At 41.0% G+C, this 24,364-nt stretch overlaps 1 protein-coding gene across 2 annotated transcripts in view; it reads left to right on the top strand.

The window, feature by feature from the left end:
* PRTFDC1 (phosphoribosyl transferase domain containing 1) overlaps positions 1-1,446 on the top strand; it is a 47,003-nt gene extending 45,557 nt beyond the window's left edge. The window contains exon 8 of one of the 2 annotated variants that reach the window (XM_075140802.1): positions 135-1,446. In XM_075140802.1, coding sequence (XP_074996903.1) covers positions 135-182 — 48 coding nt within the window. In that variant the 3' untranslated portion in view covers positions 183-1,446. The remainder of the gene's footprint in view (positions 1-134) is intronic. The other variant, XM_075140801.1, reaches the window with a different exon arrangement.
* Positions 1,447-24,364: the final 22,918 nt, after the last annotated feature.

The raw sequence follows: 24,364 nt of genomic DNA, 5'->3' as shown, positions 1-24,364 counted from the left end.
TTCCAGGTCTCTGGAAAGGAAGGGGCAATTACAAGATCACTAGATTGGTCAAGCAAAAGTATTTCTGAACAATTCATTAATAATTAATAATGTAATCAACTACGCTGTTGCAATCAGTGGTGTTTTTTTTTCAGCACATATGTGTTATCAATGATCATGGCAAAGCAAAATACAGAGTCTGAAGCAGTAACATCCCTGAAGATTTGAAAGCTCAGTGAAGCAGAAATTTGACTACACTCCCTCAAGCATCTCCCAGAAGAATGGTTCAACTGACTTGTGTTTTTTTCAACTCCATATAATAAGCGGTTTACTCTAGAGATACTGATTAATATTTACAGAAGTGAGAGCTCTTATTAAAATGTGAAGTAGAGGGCTTTTAAAGTTATTACCTTTTTTAAGTATTAAAATTACCACATAAGATGCCTTTTGACTAATAATTTGTCTGCCTCAAGTCTCATTGTGAATGCATCTTTTCTTCGCTCAGTGCATCATTCTACCCATTGCAATTCATGTTCTTCACTGAGTTGCATAAGATCATTCAAAAGTGCCATTCTGTGTGTGAAGGTTATTTTACAGAATCTCATTGACTTCAGCATCCCTTTACTCTTGGTCAGATATGCCGCTGTCACATTGAAAGCATTATTTTGATTTAATTCCACAATTCAAAAGTTTCAGCTGAAGCTGTGTGTTATATGATAGTACATTTCTAGCAGTTCATTACTGCCTCTTCCAAACAGAAGTTTTAACTCTCAGAATGCGCTGAATTAGAGTGCTGGTACAAAATGAACCTTTGCAAGACACCGTTGATCTGAAATTGGAAGATGCCATGGTTTTGGTATGTCGTGTAGCCATAGAGCTAACCTGTTTAATGTGCTGAATTTTAATCAAGACAAAACAATGCCAGGCAGGTTTCAATTTCTGTGTGGTATCCTCTTACTTCTACAGGATACAAACAAGTAAAAAAATTAACATAGTGTTCTCCTGTGCGTATATTCTTAATTAAACCTCATTAAGCACAAAAGTTTAATGCTAGTCAGACAATTATTCAGTTATGATTTGATTTTTGTAGCATGTCTAAGTTGAGACTTTTTGTAACCATTTGTCTTCAAGAATACAGGTCTGACAATGTTGGAGACGACTTGTATAAAAAAAGAAAAAAATGTATAGGAAAACGTAGAAAACCAATTATGGCATGAATACTGTAGACTCTAGAGATTCCTTCCTTCCCTTATAATTGTTTTTGAAGAAGTTTGTTAATTTACATGCTGTATTAAGTGTGAAAAATTAATTCTGTACTATATGTGACTGTTCTCAACAACTTCCCGAGGGAAGCCAATGCAAAGTAAGTAGCTGTATATCAATAGGTTTGCTCTGAACTGTAAGAGGCAGATTGTTATTAGCTTCAGGTTCCTTAAAACTAATAAAGAAACATTAAGAACACTTGTTACATTGCAGAGTTGTGTATTTTCCTGCTTCAGCATATTTCGCACATCCCATAAAAGCTCATCAAAAATATGCATTTAACTGGTAATCTAAACATACCTTATGTATGTATCCTGTGGCTCATAAGCTATTGTTATTTGGATAAAATCCATGATGTTAATGGAATGAAGAAGATCAAAGAATTATTGTGATTGCTAGAGAAATGCTTTAGCCCTCTCTTTTTTACTCTTTCAACCTATATTTTTAAAGAGTTCTGTTGAAAAGCTTTCCCTCAATAGAATAACTTTCTTCTGTTTTAGAGGAGAAAGCACACCCATACAGCCCCTGGAAGTAGCTGGTGAAAAGAGTGTCATCTCTTCTTCTTTTATGAGAGTGTTAAAGTTTTTCTTAATGCTTCTGATTTCTATGGATTTAGCCGTATTGGCACATTGCGTAGGCAGATGTGCTTAGGCTTAGGCTTAGTCCAGGAGATCCATTAGGTTATTTCCTTTTTTTCCTCTCTTCTTAAAAAGTCATAATCCAATTTGCCTTGCTACAATGATCAGCCTTCAGCAACAACAACAACAAAAATGTAGCAAGTGAATTAGTGTGAAATTAGTGTGAAAATATGAAGTACTGTAGGTGCACATAATTCAGACTGTGTTAAAGTTGTTGCATTGGAAGATTCAGTTTATTAAAGTCTACATACTTAATAGAAAAGACCAGATTGATAGAAAAGATGATACGAACTGGAATGTTTCTTCAAATTAATTTTATTTCCTCCTGCCATCATATTTTTAACATTGTGAAAAAGCACTATACAGATTTCACTAGTGAATTTGCATGTGCAATTAGACTGTGAATAAGACGTGGTTTTCTCTTCTAATGTCATATATGAATTTTGTACCTTTATATATCTGAGCATGTCCAGATGTCTCAGTTGCCATCCACATTACTCTTTGCTTGAAGCACTTCCATCTGAAAAATTAGTTTTCAATTACTTTATTAATCAGATTCCAAAATATCATTAGCGTAACTGAGGGAACAGGTAATTATATGTCCGATTAATATTGGGTCTAGTTTCTTCGGTGTGCTCAGATAGTTTAAAAAAACCATGTTTTTTCTGTAGCTGTCTCCTGGTTCAGTAACAGTTTTGATTCCACTCCTTTAACTAGAAGGCCACTAAGCATTTTTTCAGCTGCGGTTGCACCCTGTGGCCCACAAAACAATGTATTTTTTTTAAAATCAGTTCAGCAACGTCTGTTACTGAAGAACAATCCATTATTTTTCTGGACATAGTGTTTATGTATTTGGTGGGCATTCATTTTTATCTCAGTTTTTCTTCTCATGCACTCTTAACACCGGCATCCTTTCCCTACCTGTTGAATACAGATTAACATGGGCAGTAATTTGGTTTAAAGTTACGTATATGTTTAGCAGTCATCAGGTTTTAGACTTTATTCAGTTCATTCATGCTTACATCTTGTCCAACTCCAAAATATCTGAAAGTGATTTTCTGGAGAGAAAGCCAAAGTAGGAAGAATAATTCCTGCAACTTGGTTAACTGAATATCATTTAGGATTTCATGTTACCAACTGTAGATATGGTCTGAATATCTAGTAGTTCCTGCTTAGAACATAGAATTTAAATAGTCTAAAAGGTCTGTAACTAAAATATTTTTTTCAATTCAATTAGCTGCTGCATTCGTGTATTTATAGTTGAACAAAGTAGAAAATAGTGTCTGGTTTTTTGATTGCTTACTATTAGTGTTACATTTCTTGACCATATTATGTTAATCCTCAAAGTTCTATTCATGAATTTCTATAATGTAAAATTCCAACATTTCCCCCAAAAATATAGCATTAACTGTATGTGATATTCAGCTGCAGAACAGTTTCTGATCTGTGAAAGAGTCAAATCATCACAGTTTATACACAGTAAAATGCTTAACTTGGAGAGGCATCATTATTGCTCTGTGGAGAGAATAACATTTCTTTCAATAAAAATATTGGAGTTTTAAATTTTAATACTTTTTTATACTGAAGAAGATAAAGGCCAAATCAGCTTCTCTGCATATGTTTGCATTTTTATTTTTTCAGATAAAATAGCAGTGAAACTTCCTATTGTAATCAAACTTGTTACACATCCAGACTGTAATTGATTCTAGCTACCTAGAAAACCTTAATTTTCAGTTTCAGTTAAAAGTGAGAATCTCAAAAGAAAAACCTTACAGGGTAGCATAGCCCTTTTGTGAAACCATCACAGCTGGGGATGTTTTTCCCTTCTTTTACTTTTTTAAATGTTTTCCAAAAACTCTGATAGATCTGAGATGAATGCAGTATCTAAGTGTACTGTGAAAGGTATCTTAAATTCTTCTTCTCCTTAGATTGGAGGGAGAAATTTACCCTTACGAGCTAACGTAGGTGGGCGTTACCTCAGTTCAGTCTCCCAAAGGTTAGCTCTTTATTCACCAGAGAGCACAAGGTGACTAAAGAGGATGAGTCCACCTCTTTCGGTGCTTATTTCAGCAGTCCCCATTCGAAACCTCCTAGGTGAGAGAAGCAGAGTGTCAGGTACTTTACCCATCCCCTCAACAAAATGAAATAAAGTGGCGGGGAAATCAAAACTTTCACCTTAATTTCATCCACCTGTCACAATCGTTCATTTAATGCTCTATGCCTTCCTCTGGGAAGCCAGCCGCGTACAGCTGCCCCAGTGCCTGAGCTACTAGTGTTTGTACCATGGGGAATGACTGCTGTGTTCGCCAGGGATATTCAGAGCAGTGAGGAACGCCGCCACAACACGGGGCCAGCTAGAAAGGATTGATCACAAGCCATAAACTATACTGTGGGATTATTTTGTGGTGTTAGAAGGATAACTCTTTGTCAAGAAAGAGCAATATTCTGCACTTGCCATAAATTACAAGAGGCGAAAGATAACCAAAATAGAGAAGGGAGTGCTAACATCTTGAAGAAATGTTGTCATTTATTTTGCAGAAAACATGGAGAACACCCAATATTATTTAGAAGGGAAAAAGGAGACATCAGTTCTGGGTGAGGCTCTGCAAGCCCCTTGAAGGTTGTCAGCCGTAGTTCAGACACTTAATTGTGCTCTGTCATGAAGTACTGGCTGACACTACCTTCCTTTCTGACGATAAACCAGTGCTTGGTTTCTTTGTACCTTCACAGGAACACATGTGTACCCGCAGCCGAACTTCCCACTGTTGCCAGTGGTGGTTTTGGAACACAAAGGGGGTTCCAAATCTGCAGAAACTTAGGCTGAATTAGTTAAAGACTTTGCTGTCATGCCTTGTGCCTTCTGCTGCTGCACGGAGCAATGAACTACTGACAAACTACTGGAGTCTGCAGTACAGCCATTTATTTGTAACACTAAGAGAGAAGAAGGTTTGGATACCATTCAAAGGCTGACCTTTAGTTTGTTTCAGGAGTGGCATGAAAGATTTCCCCTTTTTTTCAGTAGCAGAAAGAGACAAAAATGAATTGTAGTATTGTGATCTAGCAGTCTCGCTTAGACCTGCACGATTGGGCCTCTGATAATGGTAAGAAAATCTCGGTTCTAATCATGATGCAAAATTTCATTACATTAAATAATTACTACATATGTTCCAAAATCCATTGGTCCTAGTGTTAGTAAAGCTTTGTACATTTGTCAGCCCTGTTAAGTCATGAGGTTATACAAGGGACAACTCTGTTGCTGGAAGGTATATGTTATGCCTTCATAGCTATTGAATTTGCATAGAAAAACATTGGAATTTAGCTAAGATGTTTTGGAAGCAATGCCGGAAACCAGAGTTATCTTGAAGTGCCTTTTCTCAATAATTTTCCATTTTTGTAAACTATTAGAAGTATTAATCTCTTCTTCAGATTGCTTTTCTCCAGTTACACCCTATTTTTATGTCGTGTTCTATCCTGGTGTCTTTTAACCAAATGCTTCCCAGTCCTGTAGTTTTTAATGACACTCACAAACATTTGTTGTTTTCTAGGAAAGATAAGCCCTTGTTCTGAAATATTCAGGGGCAGATTTTTGAAGGTGCTTAAGCATCCAAGAAAATGTTATGGCATTTTACCTGCTTGGGTGGGTGCCTAGCTGCATCCTTCAGTGATTATGTACCTTTGAAAATATGTTTCTTGCCTAATCTGGGTAGACTGGGAAAACATGCAGTGATATAACTTGGAATGAAAACAGGAGGTATCAGAATAAAAAGGAGAGGCAAGGTCAAGTGTGTCATTCTTTGATATCTATTTGTCTTTCTGAATCATGCAAGTGTTGTTTAATTGATTTATTTGTTTGGGCTTTCATAAGAATTATTGTAGTAGTGTTTCTGCTTTTTCTTAGGAAATTTGGAATGAGGTGGGACTGCTCAAAACTTAGCTTTTGGAAATAGTAGCTCAGCATAAACACTAGCACAGAGAGACAAAGACCAGACCAGATACAAAGGAATGTTCAACAGTAGCATGAGCAGCAGAAGAGTCAAGGAGGGTAAAAAATGAAGTGTCATTAAAAACTTTAAGTGTAGAGTATTGATTGGAATGGATCCACCAGTGAGTGTACAGGAAGGATATTAAAATCGGTTAAATATGACCTGCTGAATGAGTGCGGAGATGGAAGGCTTTCTGCTGAGAGCCAGTTTGGTCCTGGGCCCATTTGTGCCATATGGGAAAGAAAACCATAATAAACTGAAATTGTTTCTCTTCCTCCAGAAGGCATTTCACATAATAACATGATGCTATTAAGTGCATTTAAGCTTTTAACTACAAACACCCAATTTAAGCTTCCAGTACTATTTTGCCTAAGCTGTGTATGAGGCAGTCTCAGCTCTGTAAAGTCAATCTGAATCTCTCTGTGTCTTAAATTTAACAAACCACATTAGACACCGATGTTATTCCATCTGAACAGATCTCAGTGTTGTTACTAACAGTCTCTCTGTCTTATTTTCTGAGGTTTTTAGGTCTTCCTATCTCAGACTTTACCCTATTCCTTAGATCTTTATCTCCATTTCTCCCAATTCCTCTTAGTCCATGTTGGGCAGAAACCAATTTACAAGCTCAGCAGGTGCTGGGAGCAAGGTGAAGGATGATCTGGAGACATGGCACAAACACCGGAGAGTTCGCAACCCTTAGAGAAAACAAACCCCACGAACCGCTGAGACACTCTACTGGGTGGCAGTTACTGGTCTTTCATGAGAGATTTTAAGAAAAGTAGCAAATACTTAATTTAAGGGGAAAAAAACTTTCTGGTTTGTGTCCAAAACTGTCGGAGTGGAGAAGCTAGCTGGCTTGCGAGGCATGGAGAGAGGACGCCGTGTGCCACCACCATCACCCAATGTGGTTTCGTTTGCTCCCGGAGCTTAGGCAGCAGCTGCGGCTGGAGGAGGAATCCGGCCGTGGAGACACAAATCAGCACAACAAACATCCCGCTTTGCTGCAGTATTTCTAGCTCCAGTACTCAGACGAGCACAGAAGAGGGTTTATCCAGGTCAGGTCTGGCACACAGTTGATTCTGTCAGGCCTCCACCGTATCTTGCAGCAGCCTAGCCAAAATATGCCTCAAAATATTTTGATATTTTCCCCATGTGGGGCACAAGCTGGAGTCCAAAGCTAGCGAGTGTTTTCCTGATGGTGTTCCATTTATTTATAGAAAAAGAGTCAAATATAAGAACACATTTCCGGTAGAGAAGGGAAGAGGGAAGTCAAGGCACGTCACGGCACTGCCCCAGGCTGATCTGAAGTCTTTGGTCGGGCTGCAGACTTACCGGGGTTATTTTCCATCCCTTAAACGGTGTTTAGACTGTCTCAACTTCAGCAGTCTCCGAGACATGTAAATTATTTTATGCAGAGGGACAACAGCGTTCTGTGAAGTCAAAATAGGTTGTGAAAACTGTATGTAGAGCTACTGGAGGAGTGCGTGTTCTCTGTATTTGAACAGCAAACTAATGCCAGCGCGTTCGGGAGCCCTTGCTCAGGGAGACGCAGACCAGCTGAGCGCAACTGCTCACGCGCCCCGAGCTAAGCCCCTACTGACTCTTAGCAAGATCGGAGCCACAGTTTTTAATTAGTATAGGTGTACGCATGAAAATAGTATCATTTTCAACGCGGATGTTATTCCCAACAGCCCTTCAGCCTCCTTTAGTATAATGGCATCGGCCTAAAAATAGGAATGCTTGTACTATCGTTACCTACGAGAATTTAAATTTTTGGTACAACATTTAATACATTACTAAACAGCATGGAAACACGGTCGTGCAGTTCATGGTAAGGCTCACCAAACGTTCATTCACCAACGTGGAGTGACGGCTGCTGAGGTAAATCTTCATTACCCGGGCAGAGAAAGGCACGTCATAGCTGCTCTCGGCCATCATTACACAGACTTTCCAAAGTTCGTAAGAAACACTTACAAGTCTCATGTCTAGTAAGAAAAAAAGAGTAGAATATAAACTCTTGTTTATGAATCAAAACAACCAACACGGAGCACATGTGCTTTTGTCTGCTTTGTAGTTCACCTGCTCATAAATGCCGGAGCTTTCTTCCTTGAGGCTCCTCAGGGCCAAACCCGGTCTGCCTAAAGCCATAGTTTCATCCATGTCTGAACGCAGCCATTATCCTGACAGAGCAGACAGAACCTCTGCACCATCCACCTTAATTTGCTAAGAGAAACCCTTCCCCAGCCGAAGCACTAAACCATGTAAAATTATCCTATGTATTGCAGGAGCGGCCACAAAGCACTAGGTATCGGCTCAGCCTACGGGGTGACAGGCTTGGGTTGCACCAGGACAGGGACAGTGGCGTTTTACCCTGCCGTTTCTGGAAGGGTTGGGAGGATAAGGACGATCACAGCCTTGGGTTTACGCAGCAGCCCAGGCACCTCGCCAGCAGCACAGTGCTCCCTCAGGGCTGGGAGGCTCTCGTGGCGGAGAAGAGACGGCGACCAGCTACCGATGTCATCTCCAGCGTCCTGCCCAGGCCTCCTGCTATTTTCCGAGCTCAGCTCTCAATGTTAGAGCAGATGGGATCACAGTTTAAAACTGTAAAGATGTAGGAGTTAGCTTTTCACCGAGAACAGGCTCTAAATAAAAAAATGTATCAAGTTAACTTCTTTAAACATCCCTGTCCTCCCAGGGTTTGTGCTGCCCTCCCCGCCTGCCAGTGCTATCTTCACTCAGCTCCTTTCCAGAACCAGTTTTTCTCATCCTCTGCTGGCTCTCGCTCTTGCCCCCAGACTGCTCTACAAATGTGTATTTCACAGTCCAAAAATACCATTCCTGACTTACCATTCCCTTGCCAGCCCATGGCTCCAGCTGGAATAATTGGGTGGGTGGGAAGTATTTCGAAAATCAAGGAAGTAGGTGATTTCCGTGTGTAGGTTTAATCAAAATTATAGTACCAAGGTACTTGAAACACTAAGGCAACAAGACCTGGCTAATGTCCTCTGCTGCTCTTGAAAGGAGCTGCTGCTTTCGCTCCTTCAGACAGTTGTGATATATAGGGAAATGTAGTGTCCCAGTAGATAGTACTGTATTTATCCGTAACATAACTAATAGCTAACAGATAAAGAGCTGCAAACTTACAAACAATTATTTAAGAATTTAGGGTTTGGAGCGTTTTTGGCTTTTTTTAAAGTTTTCCTCTGTCCTGACACACTTTGCAAAAGCCCTTTCCCAGCATATTTTCAGAAGTCTTCTAGTTAGCCAATCCAGGAAAACAAGCATTTGTGATTTGATCTTTTGTCTATAGGTTCATCTAAGGTGAAAAATCCTGGGAAGCTGCCATTGCTCTTCTGAGTTAATTCAATGCAAAGTCATCATACTAGAATTGCTCTAAAAGTTAGTTTTAAAATATGCGATTAGACATTCATGTTTCACTGTCTGCATTAATTGCTTTGTGAAAGACAAGTAGTAGTTCTTATTTATGTATAATATTCCTATAATAAGGGTTGTTAGGAGAAATGTGGACATAGATAAACAGCTCAAAATAAAAATCAGTATTTTTATCCCTGTCTGTAATAAAGTCTCAGCTAAAAGGTATTCTTCTACTTCCCATATTCTCAGTTATTTTCCAGAGCTCTACCAGAACTTCTGTGTACAGCATTTTAAGTCAGTGACAGAATTCCTGCTTGATTGCCTCTTGAGTGTACTTTGTTAGCTCTACCTTCTTGACTTCAGAAATTATGGCTAAGGGAACCCTCACAAGTTTGGTTTTAACTAAGGATGCTCACCTTCCCTCCTTCCAACCAGTAGGTTTCAAAGGTGGCATCCCGACTGTTCATCCAAATTAAATTTCTTTTTACTCTTCTTTGTGCTTTCCACAGCAGGTCCACTCGCCTTTTCCGATACATCTTGTGTGTGTTGATAGCGCATCGCAGTGCTCCCATTTAAATGCTGAATTATTCCAGCACCAGGAAATTGTTTTCTCTTGCTCCAGTGACACTTTATGGCACAATAAGGCAGCCTCAAAGCGAGAGCAACCAGCTTCAGAGGAATATCCTTCATCATTTGAGCTCTTCTGGCCATGACAATAGCATAAAATACACGCTGGGCCTCATCTTAGTTCCTGGCCTAGATTTTTGTGGCAATGCCAGAGCTTGCCGATCTGCTTTTCCCACAGCATCCAATCGACAGCTACCTCAGCCACCCCGGTCTGCTTCCCCTGACTCTGGGAGCTCCTGCACAAGCCTTACGGGGGGGCAAGGTGCCGCGACCCCCACCTGGCTCCCACCCTCCGTACTTGTTTCCCACACAGGCGCAGCGTAATGCAGGATTACAGTCTGATGCCTCGTGCCTCTCCTACTATTTTTAATTATTTGCAACACCTGGAGAAACTTCTAGAAGTCCTGCTTCTGGTTTTAGTCGTCTTCACCTGTGCGCCAGCCCGCTCTGTTTTGTTTCTAGAGATCCGTCAGTCTTTTAAAAAACAAGAACTTTTTTTCCTGACAACGCCAGATTCTTGGCACATTCTTCCAGCATTCCTTTGAACAGCCAGTCAGCAAACAACAGCGCAAACGCTCGCCTGCCCTCTCATTGTTTCCTGACCCTGATTTACGAGAGGTCAGCGTGATAGATGTTTAAACTAACCACAGGCTCGGTTTATGCCAGGCCACTCCATCTGAGCTTTCATGTCATATTAATTACAATTCCTTTAAATTCCATTGCAATCAACATCGAAAGCAACAGTTGTATGCTTTCAGCACCTCCCACCCAAATACTGCGTGTCACTCAAGGCCAGATTCTACCCCCTCCTTCTTTCTGGATACCATCGTCCCCTCTATTATTCATATTTTCAAACCTCTCTTGAAGAACGTGGAAGTTCATCTGATCGAGTGGACAGCCAAGTGTAGTAACATCCAAGAGCAAAGTGCTACTTTAGATAAGAGTGCTACAAGCTGGCCTCTTGCAGACATTTCTGAGCTGGCTTTCACAACATAAATATGTGATGTGGGCAAGCATACAGTCTTAGATTTTCTGTTTCAAAAATCGAGAAGTTACAGCCCTGATTTGAGAGATACGTACCATAGAATCATAGAATCATTAAGGTTGGAAAAGACCTCTAAGATCAAGTCCAACCGTCAACCCAACACCACCATGCCCACTAAACCATGTCCCTAAGCGCCTCATCCACACGTCTTTTCAATACTTCCAGGGATGGTGACTCAACCACTTCCCTGGGCAGCCTGTTCCAAGGCCTGACCACTCTTTCAGTAAAGAAATTTCTCCTAATATCCAGTCTAAACCTCCCTTGGCGCAACTTGAGGCCATGCTCCACTTTCAAGCTATTAGGGAGTGTGCCGCAACTAATGAAAACAAACTGCTGTAGGAGATGTAGTATTAATGCTTTGTCATACCCAGCAGTGGCACTGCACATGGCAGTGTCCCATTTAGCAGCAGCTAAATTGAGGGGACGCCCTCATCACAGCACCGGCCAGCTGCGCTGGGGTTTAGCTGCTCGACCCCTGGCCCAGTAGATCAACTGCTAGATCGCGCTCTGTCTGCTGCACCTTGGCCTCCTCCTAATACCACCCCCTTTTTCCCTCGCTGCATTCCTTTTGCTGTCTTCCTTCATCTTTTGTTGTATTTTTAATTCTGCTTTGTCTTAATTTCGCTGGAACTAGCAACCTTCTGCTGGGCTCTCAGACTCTGAAGGATCTGCTGTACTTCCTTTCTGGTCTCACAGGACTGCTGCTGAAGCTTCTGGCAGAATTTCTTTCTTGTAGCTTTTCTTCCCCCTAGACTCTACTGAAATAGCTGTTTGACTTTCCAGTAAGAGATGCTGCATTAGTACCAGGAGCAGGTGGTTCTCATTTCAGAAATTTCAGTCAAGAAACCGAAGCATGTGACATCTTGTGAATCACAGATTCTTGCTTTCGGTCCTGACATTTCTCTTACCTTTTTGAGTTGAAGGCTGATTCTTAAAATGGATAACTAAGTGAAATTGCATACCACGCCACTACAGCCCAGCCAAATAATATCTAGACAAAGGGCTTAGGTGGAGTCACTGCAAAATGCAGAATTAAAAAAGATCACTAGATTTTGGCCTATACAATATTTTTATATTTGTACTATTACTTTCCAGATGAAATAAAAATGACGTAGCCTGACATCTCCTAAGTCAGTGTTTAAAATCTCCCTATGTCTTATCTGTCCGCATAACCCCATATTTATTTTCTTTTTCAAAAAGCTCAACCTGAGATCGTATTTGTCATTTTGCAGCCTTTCTTCACCCCTGCCTGAGAACTGGAGCGTTGGCAAGCCCGGCCAGCCACCGGGCGCTTCAGCTTGTTCCATGGAACAAGCTGGTTCCAGAAAGTCAAACTGAATATCTACCATCTTAAACCTTACAATCTGTGCAACGAGAAAAAATGTAAAAGGAAAAAAAGGAGGAGGTCATAGAGAAAATTATTTTTTAAACATACATTACAAAAGGTTATCATCTATGGCAAGAGAGGATATTGGGTTTAAACACCTAAAATTCAAAATCTGAATGTCTTACACATTTTAAAATATATCTCTGGGCTTGGAGGTCCCTGGCTAGGGTCTCTCTCTCTATTTGGTGTTACCTGAATTGAGCCGGTTGAAAGGAGATTCTGCTGTCTCCAGACGAGTTCATCCAGTTTCTGTCACTAGCCCATCACATAACAACAATACCTTTACACTTCGCTCATGGAGATATGCCAGAGAATCTTCCTCCGCAGCTCGCTGCGGTCCAGGCGGGCTGGAAGGCAATGCAGTGTCCCGGGAGTAGCTGTGCCTGAGCCCACAACAACTGGGTTTTTTTGTACTACTTAGTATCTGAATGTTCTTGATGTTTTCAGCTGTGTGCAAAGGACAAGAGCCCGGAGCTTGTGCGTCTGCTATTTAAGCGGCCCTTGATAATGTCAGTGCCACAGAGTTACAGTCATTATCCCTGATGAAAGTAATGTTCTCTTGCTGCCTCCTCAGTGGATTCACTGTGAAAGAGGAAATAGTGTATTTGCAGGTGCAAGGAGCAATGCTTCCCAAGGATACTTTAGTCTCTCCCACCTTAAGAAACCTGTCTTGTCTCCAGTTGCCCGTCCAGGTGCTCTCTCCTCCTTGCCGTGGGTCTGCTCCTTGAGCAGCACATCTACAACCATTGCTTATAGTTTTCTTCTTCCGTTCTGGCCTAGATCTTCCCTGATTTGGCTGCCACCTGTGCTCCACTGAATCAGGGTGCTTAGCTCATGGCTTCCATAAAGTTCAGAACTGGAGGTAAGATGAGTCTTTCATTCTAATTTTAAACTGTCACTTTAAAAACAATCTAAACTGTTACTTGTAAAACTTGGGTATTTTAAAGACAGGAGCTCGTGGGGGAAGGAGAAAGGGATAGTGCATCTGTCTCAGCAGCTTCCTTATGATGAAGGCTAACAAGGGACAGACTGTTCTATTGATGCTGCATTTCAGCCCAAGCTTCCGGAAAGCCCAGTTATCTCTTAAAGGTCCCACAAAAGCCTCTATTGATTTATTTCCAGCTGATACTACTGCTCCCTCCTCTGATCCACCTCCTACTTTCAAGAGATTTGCTCAGGTTACTCTTCATGCTTTCATTTGGCTTCCACAATTCTATTTCAGCTTCCGTGTCTTTAATCTTTCTTACAAGGTGTTACGGGATCCTCATTCTCTTTTCAGCATTGTCTGCAAATTCAGGAAATAGCTGTTTTCAATCACCTTTTCTTCCCCTCTGTACTTTGCCTCTGAAGGATCTCATCATAAATACCATTTCAACAGCTTTCTCCATGCTTATGATTCACCAGCCTTTCTACTTCAGGTTTGTCATATTCTTTCCAAGCGAAAATTTTGACTTGTCTCTCTGGCATTAATTGCCACGCTACTGTCTGGTACTTCCTAAGCTGAGCTAGTGCAGCACCCACACTGAGATATTTTCAGTAATCTTTTTTAATGCCACTCTACTAAACACGTTTTCTTGCAATTCTTTAGCTTCTGTGTCCTCTTATTATAGAAACCTGATTTTGGTTTCCCACATCCGTTACTCCCACCTTGTGTAACATGTTCCCGTAGTTCTGACACAGGTAGGAAGGTGGTGGTAGGTTTGTGTTGGGTCATGAGCCACCGTATCCTAAAAAATGTGAGCGGGTCTCAGCTAGGTTTGGTGAATGGAAGTAGATTAAGTCTTGAAAGCATCCTTTAAGACTAACTTGTACTATCCTTTACTTATATTTTTTTGTTTTTGCATTTAAAAAGGTGACTAATATATAATCAAGCCTACCAGATTTTTCTAAAGACGACTGTATCCAACTGTGAAAGTGTAAACACAAAAAAGAGGGGCCGAGTGCTTAGCACTGACCGATGGGGAATAACTGGGAGTAATGAGATTAAACTGAACAAAGGAAAACCACTGAAGGTTGAACGTCAGGAAAGTATCCTGGCCGTGTCTATCAGACCATGGACTAATTTCCCACGGGAAGTGGTAGAAACTCCATCTCTTGAGTCATTTAAAATTAGACCAGATAAATCACTGAAAAACAGAGGGCTGGGAACAACTCAGTTGGAATTGGAAGGGGATGAACTAGATGGTTTCGAAAGAAGGTTTTAGTCTCAGTTTCTCATATTCTGAAATTAAATAACATGCCTTGTTTAGGGTCTGTTCACGCAGGACTGCCAAACCTGCAGCTGCACTGTGTTCTCCTCATTATGGTCAGGTTGAAATGCTAATGTGACTCTAACTGATTATTTTTCTGTCTTGTGGTAATGTTGCAGCCCAAGCCTGCTAGCGTAACCAGAGGAGTCCCCCGCAGGCCCTCCTCCTCCCTGTACTGCAGACCTGGTTGGGGGCTGTCATAGGATTTTCCTGCCAAAACACTTCTTTGTTTTGGACCGATTCCTCGTTATTTCCTCTACCACGTACCCTGTTGGGCTGAGCTCCCCTAGATGGCAGAGCTGAAGCGATTTAAAATGCAAAATGCTTTATGCAGCCTTGCTGTAACAGGGGCTGCCATAGACAGCCCACTAATTTCTCCAGAGCTACTTGCTAGAAACAGCTTCTGTTGTCATGGTTCACTCTCTGCTGCATGTGAGAGACGGTCCGACTCCACGTACAGTTAATGCCGTTAGGATTTGGCCCCAAAAGGATATCGTTTCCCATAAACGATTCAAGTTCCCAGTTCTCAAAAACAGCAGGCCAAGAAAATGGTTCACTTATGGTTGTGTCTTTAGCAAACCCCCATGGTCCAGCTACACTGACTTTTCGAAAAAAAATCAGCTTTGCTACAACTGTGCAAATGCTTGGAAAAGCAATGAACATGATGAGGCAAGTTCAGAGAAGCTACCAGTGACCTTCTTCTCCATTTAAACTTTTCAAGCCTTCTGTTACGTAAAACTACGGGTTATCCCATCAGCAGCGTTAGTCCACACAGTTTTTCTTTCTGTCCACACACAGATGTTTTTCCCACTAATTGAATTCTACTGCAAAGCATTTTGGGGGGTTGAAGTGCTGAAGAAAGCTGAACCCAAACTGGGTCTCCTTTTGAGGATTTCTTTTGAAATTACACATATAACTTTCCGTAAGTTTAAGGATTTGATAAAAATTATTTGACTTCTGTTATCTCCAGAACTGTTTTCATTTTCTACAGTTCGCAGAAGAGGATAACAGGTCAGGGGCTTTTTTTGAGTGTTGTTTCTTGTTCAGCTGAGCAGCTCCACGTGGTGTGTTGCATTTCTCAGCTGGCAAAAGGCTTTATTTTTTTTGAACTATTGTTGGATTGGCACGAGGTGCCTGAGAGTTTCCCATCTTACAGTCAGAAACAAAGTAAATAAACTGATAATGGCTGTGGTAGATATATAGAGGGAAAAAGGAAATTACTTGGGAAGCAAGAAGATTGATCTGAATTATTTCAAGGGTCTCCCTTTCTTACATATCTGAGCATGTAAGTTTAGGTAAGTAATACAATCCAAATCAAGAGTTGTGAGTAGAGCATAGCAAAAAAATAAATTATTTTACCTGTGTTGGTAAGTCATCAGTTCAGAATCAGGCTAACCTTCTTAGCTCTGAATTTGTATAGCTTTACAGTTTATTCCTGAAGAATTTTCTTCTTATATCATGGTTATTCTGCTTGCACCCAGTCTTTTACTGATCATTTCCTTGTCCTTGTATCTGTTATACTTTCCGTTATTTTAATCTTTTTTTTGCTAAGAGTTTTACCATTTTTAATTTCTTACTCATCTTTGATTGTCTCCAGCTCATTTCACATCTACTTTACCTATTTTGTCAGCTTTTGCTTCCTCTCTTTATCTGTCTGATCTTTATAATTACTGTATATCTTTTTTGATTTTCCACAGTACAGCTTCACAGTATCAAATACTCATGTTGCAAAATTTCCCCTCATATAAAGATCAACAATAAGTTAGCTGGAAGTCATCCGTATTTCATTATATTTGGCACTGAGAAGTGCAGCTTTTAAAGAGCCTCCACCCTACAGCTGCATCTCATCATTGATCCATTTAAATGCAGTAATCTAGCCAAAAAGCAAATGTTTCCCATTACAACCTGTCTCTAAGTGACATCTATGTGCTAGTTTAGGAATAGATCTTCATAACAGAACTACTTTGGAGGTAAAACAGGAAAAGGGATTCTTCTGGTTCAATGCTAAACACTTGCGTGCTTTTAGCCTGCAATAAGTATGGGGCCATGTACTTCCATCCAGTTACATAGTGGGTAAAATAAACATTGTGAGCATTGCTCACTGAATACAAATTCTGTAATTACGGGTTACGTGTATGACCAGTTAGGTGACTAGAAATTGGCCTCTACATTTGTAGGGATTTCTCCACAGAAAATGAAAATTATGAAAAACTCTGAAGTTCATAATGAACGTCGGGTAGGACATCTAACGTGCTACTAATACCCCAAAGGCCCTCCGCTCTTTCTAATGGTGATCATACCATTATGGCTTTGTGAAAGGAGTAACGAGGCCCGGTCTGCCCACAGGCTAATACAAGAATGTGTGAGATGGCTTTTCAGTTTGTTTGACTTCATTGACATAATTATACCGCTGGAAATCCTGCTGATCAAGATGAAGTGTCTTAAAAAAAGAAAATGTGGATTTTGCAGGTCTTGTGTCACAGGAGCATTTTGAGGTCAACCTCATAGAAAGCTGAAAAAGGGGTTTCTTACAATTAAGCAGGAAAATAAACAGTATATTCAATACTATATTCATTATTTCACATATGCAGATGTTGAAATAATGATCAATATCCAGTACAGATTATCTTTCAGTCCCCACGCTGCCTTCGTACTTCTCGGCTGTCAGTGGGCTGCAGGACTCATCCCCAGCACTGCTCTGTTCCAACAGCTGTCGCAGGAGAACTGGAGGGTTTTATAATGAGAGGGTGGGTAGCTGTAATTTTGGTACTCAGGAGCTCGTGGGAGTCTGTTTCTTGACTCCCAAGGGCAAGTAGATAAAGGAGAACATACAGTGAGAGATGCACAGCACTTTGCAGGAGCTGCTACCAAGCGATCCACAGAGGCCGTACCCAGCTACGTACGCATTCTGGCACCTTTTGAAATACTATGGTTTCTCCTGAAGGCCTTTCTCACTGCCAAATGCTTTTTCCATGTGTTAGATGGGTCCCTGAATCATCGTTTCTGCAGTGCTAACGCTCACAAAACAGTCTATTTTTGACCACACTGGCATCTCCTTTCCAAAACTTCTTTTCTTCCCCTTTAATCCACAACTGTGGTCAACTGTGCCTTTGACCTCTGGTGTACCTTCCCATACACTCAGCCTTATGGTAGACATACTGTTAAAACCCTGAATTGTATTTGCTTTCCGATTTAACATCCCAGCTGTGATAAATGTGGCCGTTCTTGGATAACAAAGTTATTGTTTTATGCTCTTTGCTGGCAGCATCAGGAGAATAATTGCAGTGTCTCAGTTCAATCACACCCCAAAGGCTGTCTTTGCAGCTACAAGGACTGAAAAATAACCTGCTGTAGGGAGGCTTTGGTTCTCAGTCCCAGTTCCATGGAAGGGATACATCTCCAACTACTATCTTGTCCAGCAGTGAACAAGATAAGGCTTTAGTCACTCCTTGCTACAGAATAGTTTAGAGAATATCTGTACTGAAAATCTTTCTACGATGCTGACATACAGAACCGATCTCCAATGAACAAAAAAAACCCAACCCTTGTGAGAGTGTATACTGTGAAAACACAAGATTTGAATTCAGTTTTAATGCATTTGGCACATAGTATATGACACTTAACTCTTCACCTCAGTAGAGGTCAATTATATCATGTCTCAATATTTTACTTTTCTCTAGACTTATACGCAAGTCAGTTGTGAAACAGATCTTCTAATAACTTCTTATGGTAGTGGACACCACCGCTCAATTCTTTATTGCTATTAAATGGACCCAATAAAAATGACATGTACTAGGCATATTGTTTCCAGGGTCACAACCATTCCTGGTAGAGTCCGCGACAGATAGACTGCTAAGTTTTGTCACTTGATGAATAAAACTAAACTGAAAATCAGTATTTTCTTTTACAGAAGCTTTCAAAATACAAGTCCTCGTGCCTTGCTCAGTGCAAAAAATCCTTCCTTACTAAAAGCAGACCTCCAGTAACACAGATCCTGCAGCACAGTCACACTGTTGCTCTCACCCCACAAACCGGCACGACAATTTATAAAGTGATAAGCCAAAGAATTAGGAAATAACTAATTAACATAATTGAAATGTCTCAGTTAATATACTTGGTTAACAGTAATGCTACCAGGAGAAAATTCCCCCTACACACTTGGATGAAAGCCTTACTGTTAACTCATGTCATACTTATTTCTTAATATAGAAATAATTAATACTTGTATATGTGCGGTTATATAGAGCAGAATTGCACAGCTGTCTCCTGCTACTCATCAAAGGGATGCTGTTTTATATATAGGAATAAAGTGTTACTTTTATTGTAATTCTCACAATATAAGGGTGGACAAAAAGGAAATGGGCTAATAATATGTCACTTCAGCTACAGTAGTCTGGGCTCTCCCAAAAGTCAGTGAAGAGAAGTAAGAACCCTAAGAAGTTGATACATAGTGGTATGAAGGTGTCTGGTCAGCTTCTGTGTCTCTTCAGCGACTATTGAAAGAGCCTAGCTGATTAGATCAGATCAAATTAATAATTTATAGATGGGTAAAATCAGGTGTCATGAATACCATCCTCAGTGACTAGTGCACTTGGAGAGCACAAGGCAGGCAGAAAATTTTCTTTGCCTCAGGATGTTAGGGGGTTGTCTTATTAGGCTCCCTGTTTGCCCAGAAAGAGAGTCCTATTGCAGCCAGATTTGTACGGATTTGATTGTACCTGGAGTTAGCAACAGTGGCCATGCTGGAACACCTTTATCTGGAACAAGAGCCCCTCATTCTTATCTTCACAGTGAGCTAAACTGAAGGTGAATAAGACATTCATATTTTTGAAAGAGAGTACCCAGCATACGCTTTGCTAATCCATTAACATTTTCAATATTTCAGCAGTGCTCCTGCTCTGAATTGGAACCAAAAGCAAGTCTTTTCATTAAAAGCCAGAAGGAGAGAGGGAGTATGAGATCCATTTAATTAAAACATTTCCAGCCAATACGCTAAGGAACGTTTAGATTCTGCATGTATCTTATGCATAGTCAATGGAAATTGCATGAGCAGAGGCTGAAAAGGCTTGGAGGAAACTAATGTAAAATGAGCAAAGACTACAATAGTCTGGACTGTAGATTACCAGAATAAGGCTCTGGCATTTATCAGAGAAAAACCAAAATACTCAGCTACTAAATGGACCCGCAGCTGTGGCAAGTGAGCCCTGACGCACCGAGCGCCACATTTGGCAGCAATAAGGTGTTCCAGCAATGCCACCGCAGAGGATGCCGCAAGGACCAGTGTCATGAACCAGCACAATCCCCTGGCCCAGAAGTGCCAGTCTCCCTATAGCAGGTATATCCTCCGGCTGCGCCAGTTGTTTCTACACCCTCTTTCAATGCAGAGTAGCACAAAAGGTGGGGCAGTACTTCACGAGTCCAGCAGTCTGTGAAAGAACCATTTGGCTCCAGGTGTAGCGAAAGCAGGCAGCTGTTTGAGGTAGCTGTCTTCAAGAGACACTAACATGGACCATCCTTTCCCAGTGATCCAAGCAGCGTGCCTCACTCTCTCCCCTCATCTTTGTTCTTGTAAGAACAATACTGTCGTGATCAAGAAGAGCATAATCCTCTGAGCTGGAGTCAGAAAACATCTTGCAGGAGGAAAAGCCAAAAGATGACTGCTGCAGTGTTTCCACTCAGTTCATCCCCTTCACTAAAGCAGCTAACTATTGGAAGGGAATTTGAGCTCTGCACAGCTGTTATTTACCTCTGTTTTGAAATGCAGAAAGTTGCATTCAAAAGTAATCTGTTTATTTTTCTTTAACTCTTTTGCGCTTCGGAAGTATCACACAGTTCAAAAGGCAATATGACTACATTTTAAGAAAATTATTGTGCTGGCAGTGTTTTAACAACTGTTTCTTTGTAAAAGAAAAGCAATAAATAAGGGAAAGCAGATTAAATAAATATAGAAGCTATCAACAGTGCAAAAAATGTCTTAGTGAATTGAGAAGTCTGACAAATTATGACTGGTGCAAATCTTTGTTTTTTCTCTGGCTTTCATCAAGATTTCTCTAAAACTTAAGGATGTCCCCAAAAGAGGAGCTTGTCACATCACAAATGGAAGGGAACCTGTTGCTCCTGCAGCTGGTCCTACAGGTCTGGGAATGAGAAGAGCAAACAGGAATACAGCATATCAGGGAGGAGGGTTTTCCCTTTAGATTTCTTTTTTTATATTAATCAGACCCAGTTATTAAGGCTAATTACCTTTATAGAAGTTGTATAATACTTGTGGCCTTCACCTCAGGCAGTTGTATAGTCCTGAAATCTAACAGTCCATCCCCATCTGATCAAAAGGAAAGACCACTCTTACTGTATCCAAAAGATTAAACCCTGTCCTTAGACTTTGGGGAAAAAATGCTTTGCATTACTGTGCTCAGAGTTTGTTTTGTATTTTGCTTAGGGCTTAAGGACCGCCTTGAGACTTAAATTAACTTGGACTATTTCCCCTTGCCTCCCTCGTAACCCTTTGGTCTAATCCTGCAAATGACCTTTGTGTGGACATACTTTGCATCCACATGGAGCCATTTGGAGTCTGGTGCATGTGAAACAGCACAATACTGCAGTGAAGAGTTCAAGTATATCTAATGAGTTAAAATATTTGGCTGCTGCTTTCTTCTGGGAAAGCAGTTCTGAAATGAACATCTGAGGGTGTCTCAGCAGAAGACTGGGCTGAAAATATTCTGTAAACGTGGCTGTGTTCCTTAGCTCATTACTTTCATTTCGACTTCTCCCAGCATTATGTTATTGCCGATCAGATTTCTGGATTGATTTTTGTCTAGATTTGCAACTCTAAGTCCATTGCCAAACAGGGACGAATTGGTGGAGGGTGCTAACAATTAATTTACTCACCCTAGAAACATGTTATATTCAATGCTTTCTTCAGTCAGTTCAAAGGCACGTTTCTTCTTTATATACGACAGTTTGCATAGGCAGTCAACATAGCCTGTTTACAGAAAATTAATGAGCGTTTCTGCTCATTAGTTGCAATAATTTACATGGATGGGTTTCTATAGTTTCTTTTTCTGTACAGGCAGACAAGCCACTTGGAACCTGAACCCGACCCCAGGTGTTCCTAATTCCCACAATTGTCTCTGTCAGTCTCTAAAACTAGAGCAGAATCACTCTTTAGATAACACCTCTAACTCTGATCAGCCAGCATCTTCTGTAGCATTTGACATTTGTTCAAAGGGTTTGTAAAACACTGAAAGAGAATGAATCCAATATTTTCTTCTTCTTGAAAGCAGCATTCATAGACGATCCTTGCTCTGGAAGTAGGATGTAGCTTGCTAGGGAATTTATAATACTTCTACTATAACATAATTCCAGGAAGCTATGGTGACAGTTTAGCTCTGTTAAAATACCAAACATATTCCTAATCCAGCCTCTTCTGGAAAATTCATACAGACATAAATACAATCCAGCTTGCCTCACAGATTTTTTTTGTTGGGGGATGTCATGCTTTCCTGGATACTGTTTCTCCATTTTTTAAAAGCCAGAGCAGGAAGATGGGTGGTGGGAAAGCAGTGGGGGAAAAAAAAACCAACAGTGTAGTATAACTTTCAGAGCCTTGTCCCCATAAATAGTAATCAGCTTAGAGGTTTAGAGACCTTCTGGCCTTCAGATGGCTCCTGCTGTCCCAGAGAGCGTCTCTTGTGTCTCACGCTTAGGTGAAAAGAGAGCTGAGCAGCGGTCGGTCAGCATAAGTAGCAGCACATGGAGTCAGGTTTAGAAGCCAGTAAGAGCCGCGTACCTGGTTTCTACAGGGTATCTGGTAGTGAGGTTCTGATGACCTCAAAATGAAGTAAAAGCTCTTTGGACAGGGTAGGCAAAATAAGAAAGCAGCAACTGATACATTGCCTTTGGGTGGAGCACGTCGCTGTTGGAAGGAGGGAGGGTTCTGATGAAATCAATATATTCGTATGATATAAATGTATCATTTTTGCTCCTGATGTTTTTCTCAATGGCTAAAAGCTATCTTGATCCAGCCCCAGCTATAGAGGAAGATCTGTTAATGGCAGGTCTCAGGAGAAAGCTGTCACACTTCGTCCATCTAGAGGGAAGCTGTGGATAGTCAGAAGAAATACAGGACGGGTAGTCTGAATTTTGGAGACGGCTGTTAGCACCTCTGTGCTACTAAGACACGGTTTCACTAATCGGTGGATCAAGCTGCTGATTATGTGATAAAGCAAGGGGAGAGTGATAACACTGCTGTCAATTCATCACCAGCTACTTCCACCTAAACTGTCAGTTCAGTAGTTAAACTAAACGTTTTACAAAATAGGGCTGATTTATCACCTCCCAGTCGACAGCACAGAACCAAACACAGAGCTGTTATTTCAGTAGAGGAGCTAAGGTAACCCAGATTGTCATTTCACTTTTGTCTGCCATTTGAGCACTTAAACCTTTTCTGTCATGGCCAATTTTAAATAGATTGGATATTTATTGTGTTGAACTCTTTCAAACTGTGCATGTGTGGGAGGGGAGGGTTTCTGAGGGAAAATGCTGCACATCTAATAGTCCCTGCTGGCTTTCTAAAACAACTTAACATTGTTTGACCTAAAGTGAATAAACCCTCAGCAGAACTGAGGCTGATGACTTTATCTGTTAGACTCTGGCTCCTCTAATTTAAAACAAATGAAAGAATGTAGATAGTTTAAGTGAATGCAGAAGAGATCGGAGCGATTTTTTTTTCTCCTAGACCTTTACAAAATTAGGAAATCTTGCTGTAAACAACAGGCATGGCATTTTCAGAAACAAGTTGTTATTCCACAGCGACAGTTTCCAACAGCAGAACAAGAAAAACAAGAGTTTTGCTTTGCTTATGGTTTCAGAGTGTTTCAGTAGATTTTCATTGCTAGGAACCCAAGTTAAAAGTAAAGTGAGTTCTGCTGGACTCCTCCTAGCCATAATCTTGCTTGCTCAAGTTTTACACTGCAACTAATTCCCCTGGGCTCACTGAATTATACTTGAAATTGTTTTTGTCTCTGGCTGCTAAATTCCTGCAGGCTTGAACAATTTTGTATTTTTTTACAGAGTACCAAGTTTGCTGTTGGAGCTGAAATACTAATGCCCCAAACCCACCAAAATGTATCAAACCCCAGACTCAGAACAGCAGGGGTGGTTGGTATGAACAACTGAGGCTTATTGCTGTAGAAGTCATGCATCAGCCTGCCTCGGCGCACATCGGTAGCCTCACACAAACACCTCCGGGTCCAGTTCAGGTAGACTATACACAGGCACACACGGGAGCATGAATAAGTACCAAGTTAGGTTGTGAATTCACAAGACATCAGAAACTTTTCACTATCTCTGCTTTGGACACATTTCTTATGGAAGAATAACCTACCTCACTAGTTGGTCATCCTTGCTCTGAGGGCAAATGAAGTACCATGAGCCTCTTACCTGAACACAGCTTCCTCTCTGTTTGGCGATGGATCAGTGATGCTGGCCAGGAGGAACAGTCATCTTGCTGTCAACTCCTGACTTCTCTTTGTGCCTTGGACATTGTCATGCAGACTGCATGAGCAGCGGCATCCTGACAGAGACAGCTCTCCCCTCACACCTCAGCTTTGTTATCTGAGAAGACTACACTGAAGCGTGGAAACACATCAGCTGAGACATTGGTTTTCATAGGGTAGCTAGCTGGTTCCCAAAAGTAGACAACTGCCAGAAACCAAATGGCTCCTTTCTCCCTAAAATCCAACAGGATAACGACTAGATGACAGACGTCCACCCAAGCTATAACATTACTCTCTATTGGTACCCTCAAACCCACAAAG

Source organism: Calonectris borealis, chromosome 2, assembly GCF_964195595.1.
Source record: "Calonectris borealis chromosome 2, bCalBor7.hap1.2, whole genome shotgun sequence".
Lineage (NCBI taxonomy): Eukaryota > Metazoa > Chordata > Aves > Procellariiformes > Procellariidae > Calonectris > Calonectris borealis.
The sequence above is the reverse complement of the archived record's forward strand: the minus strand, read 5'-3'. Positions and strand labels throughout refer to the sequence as shown.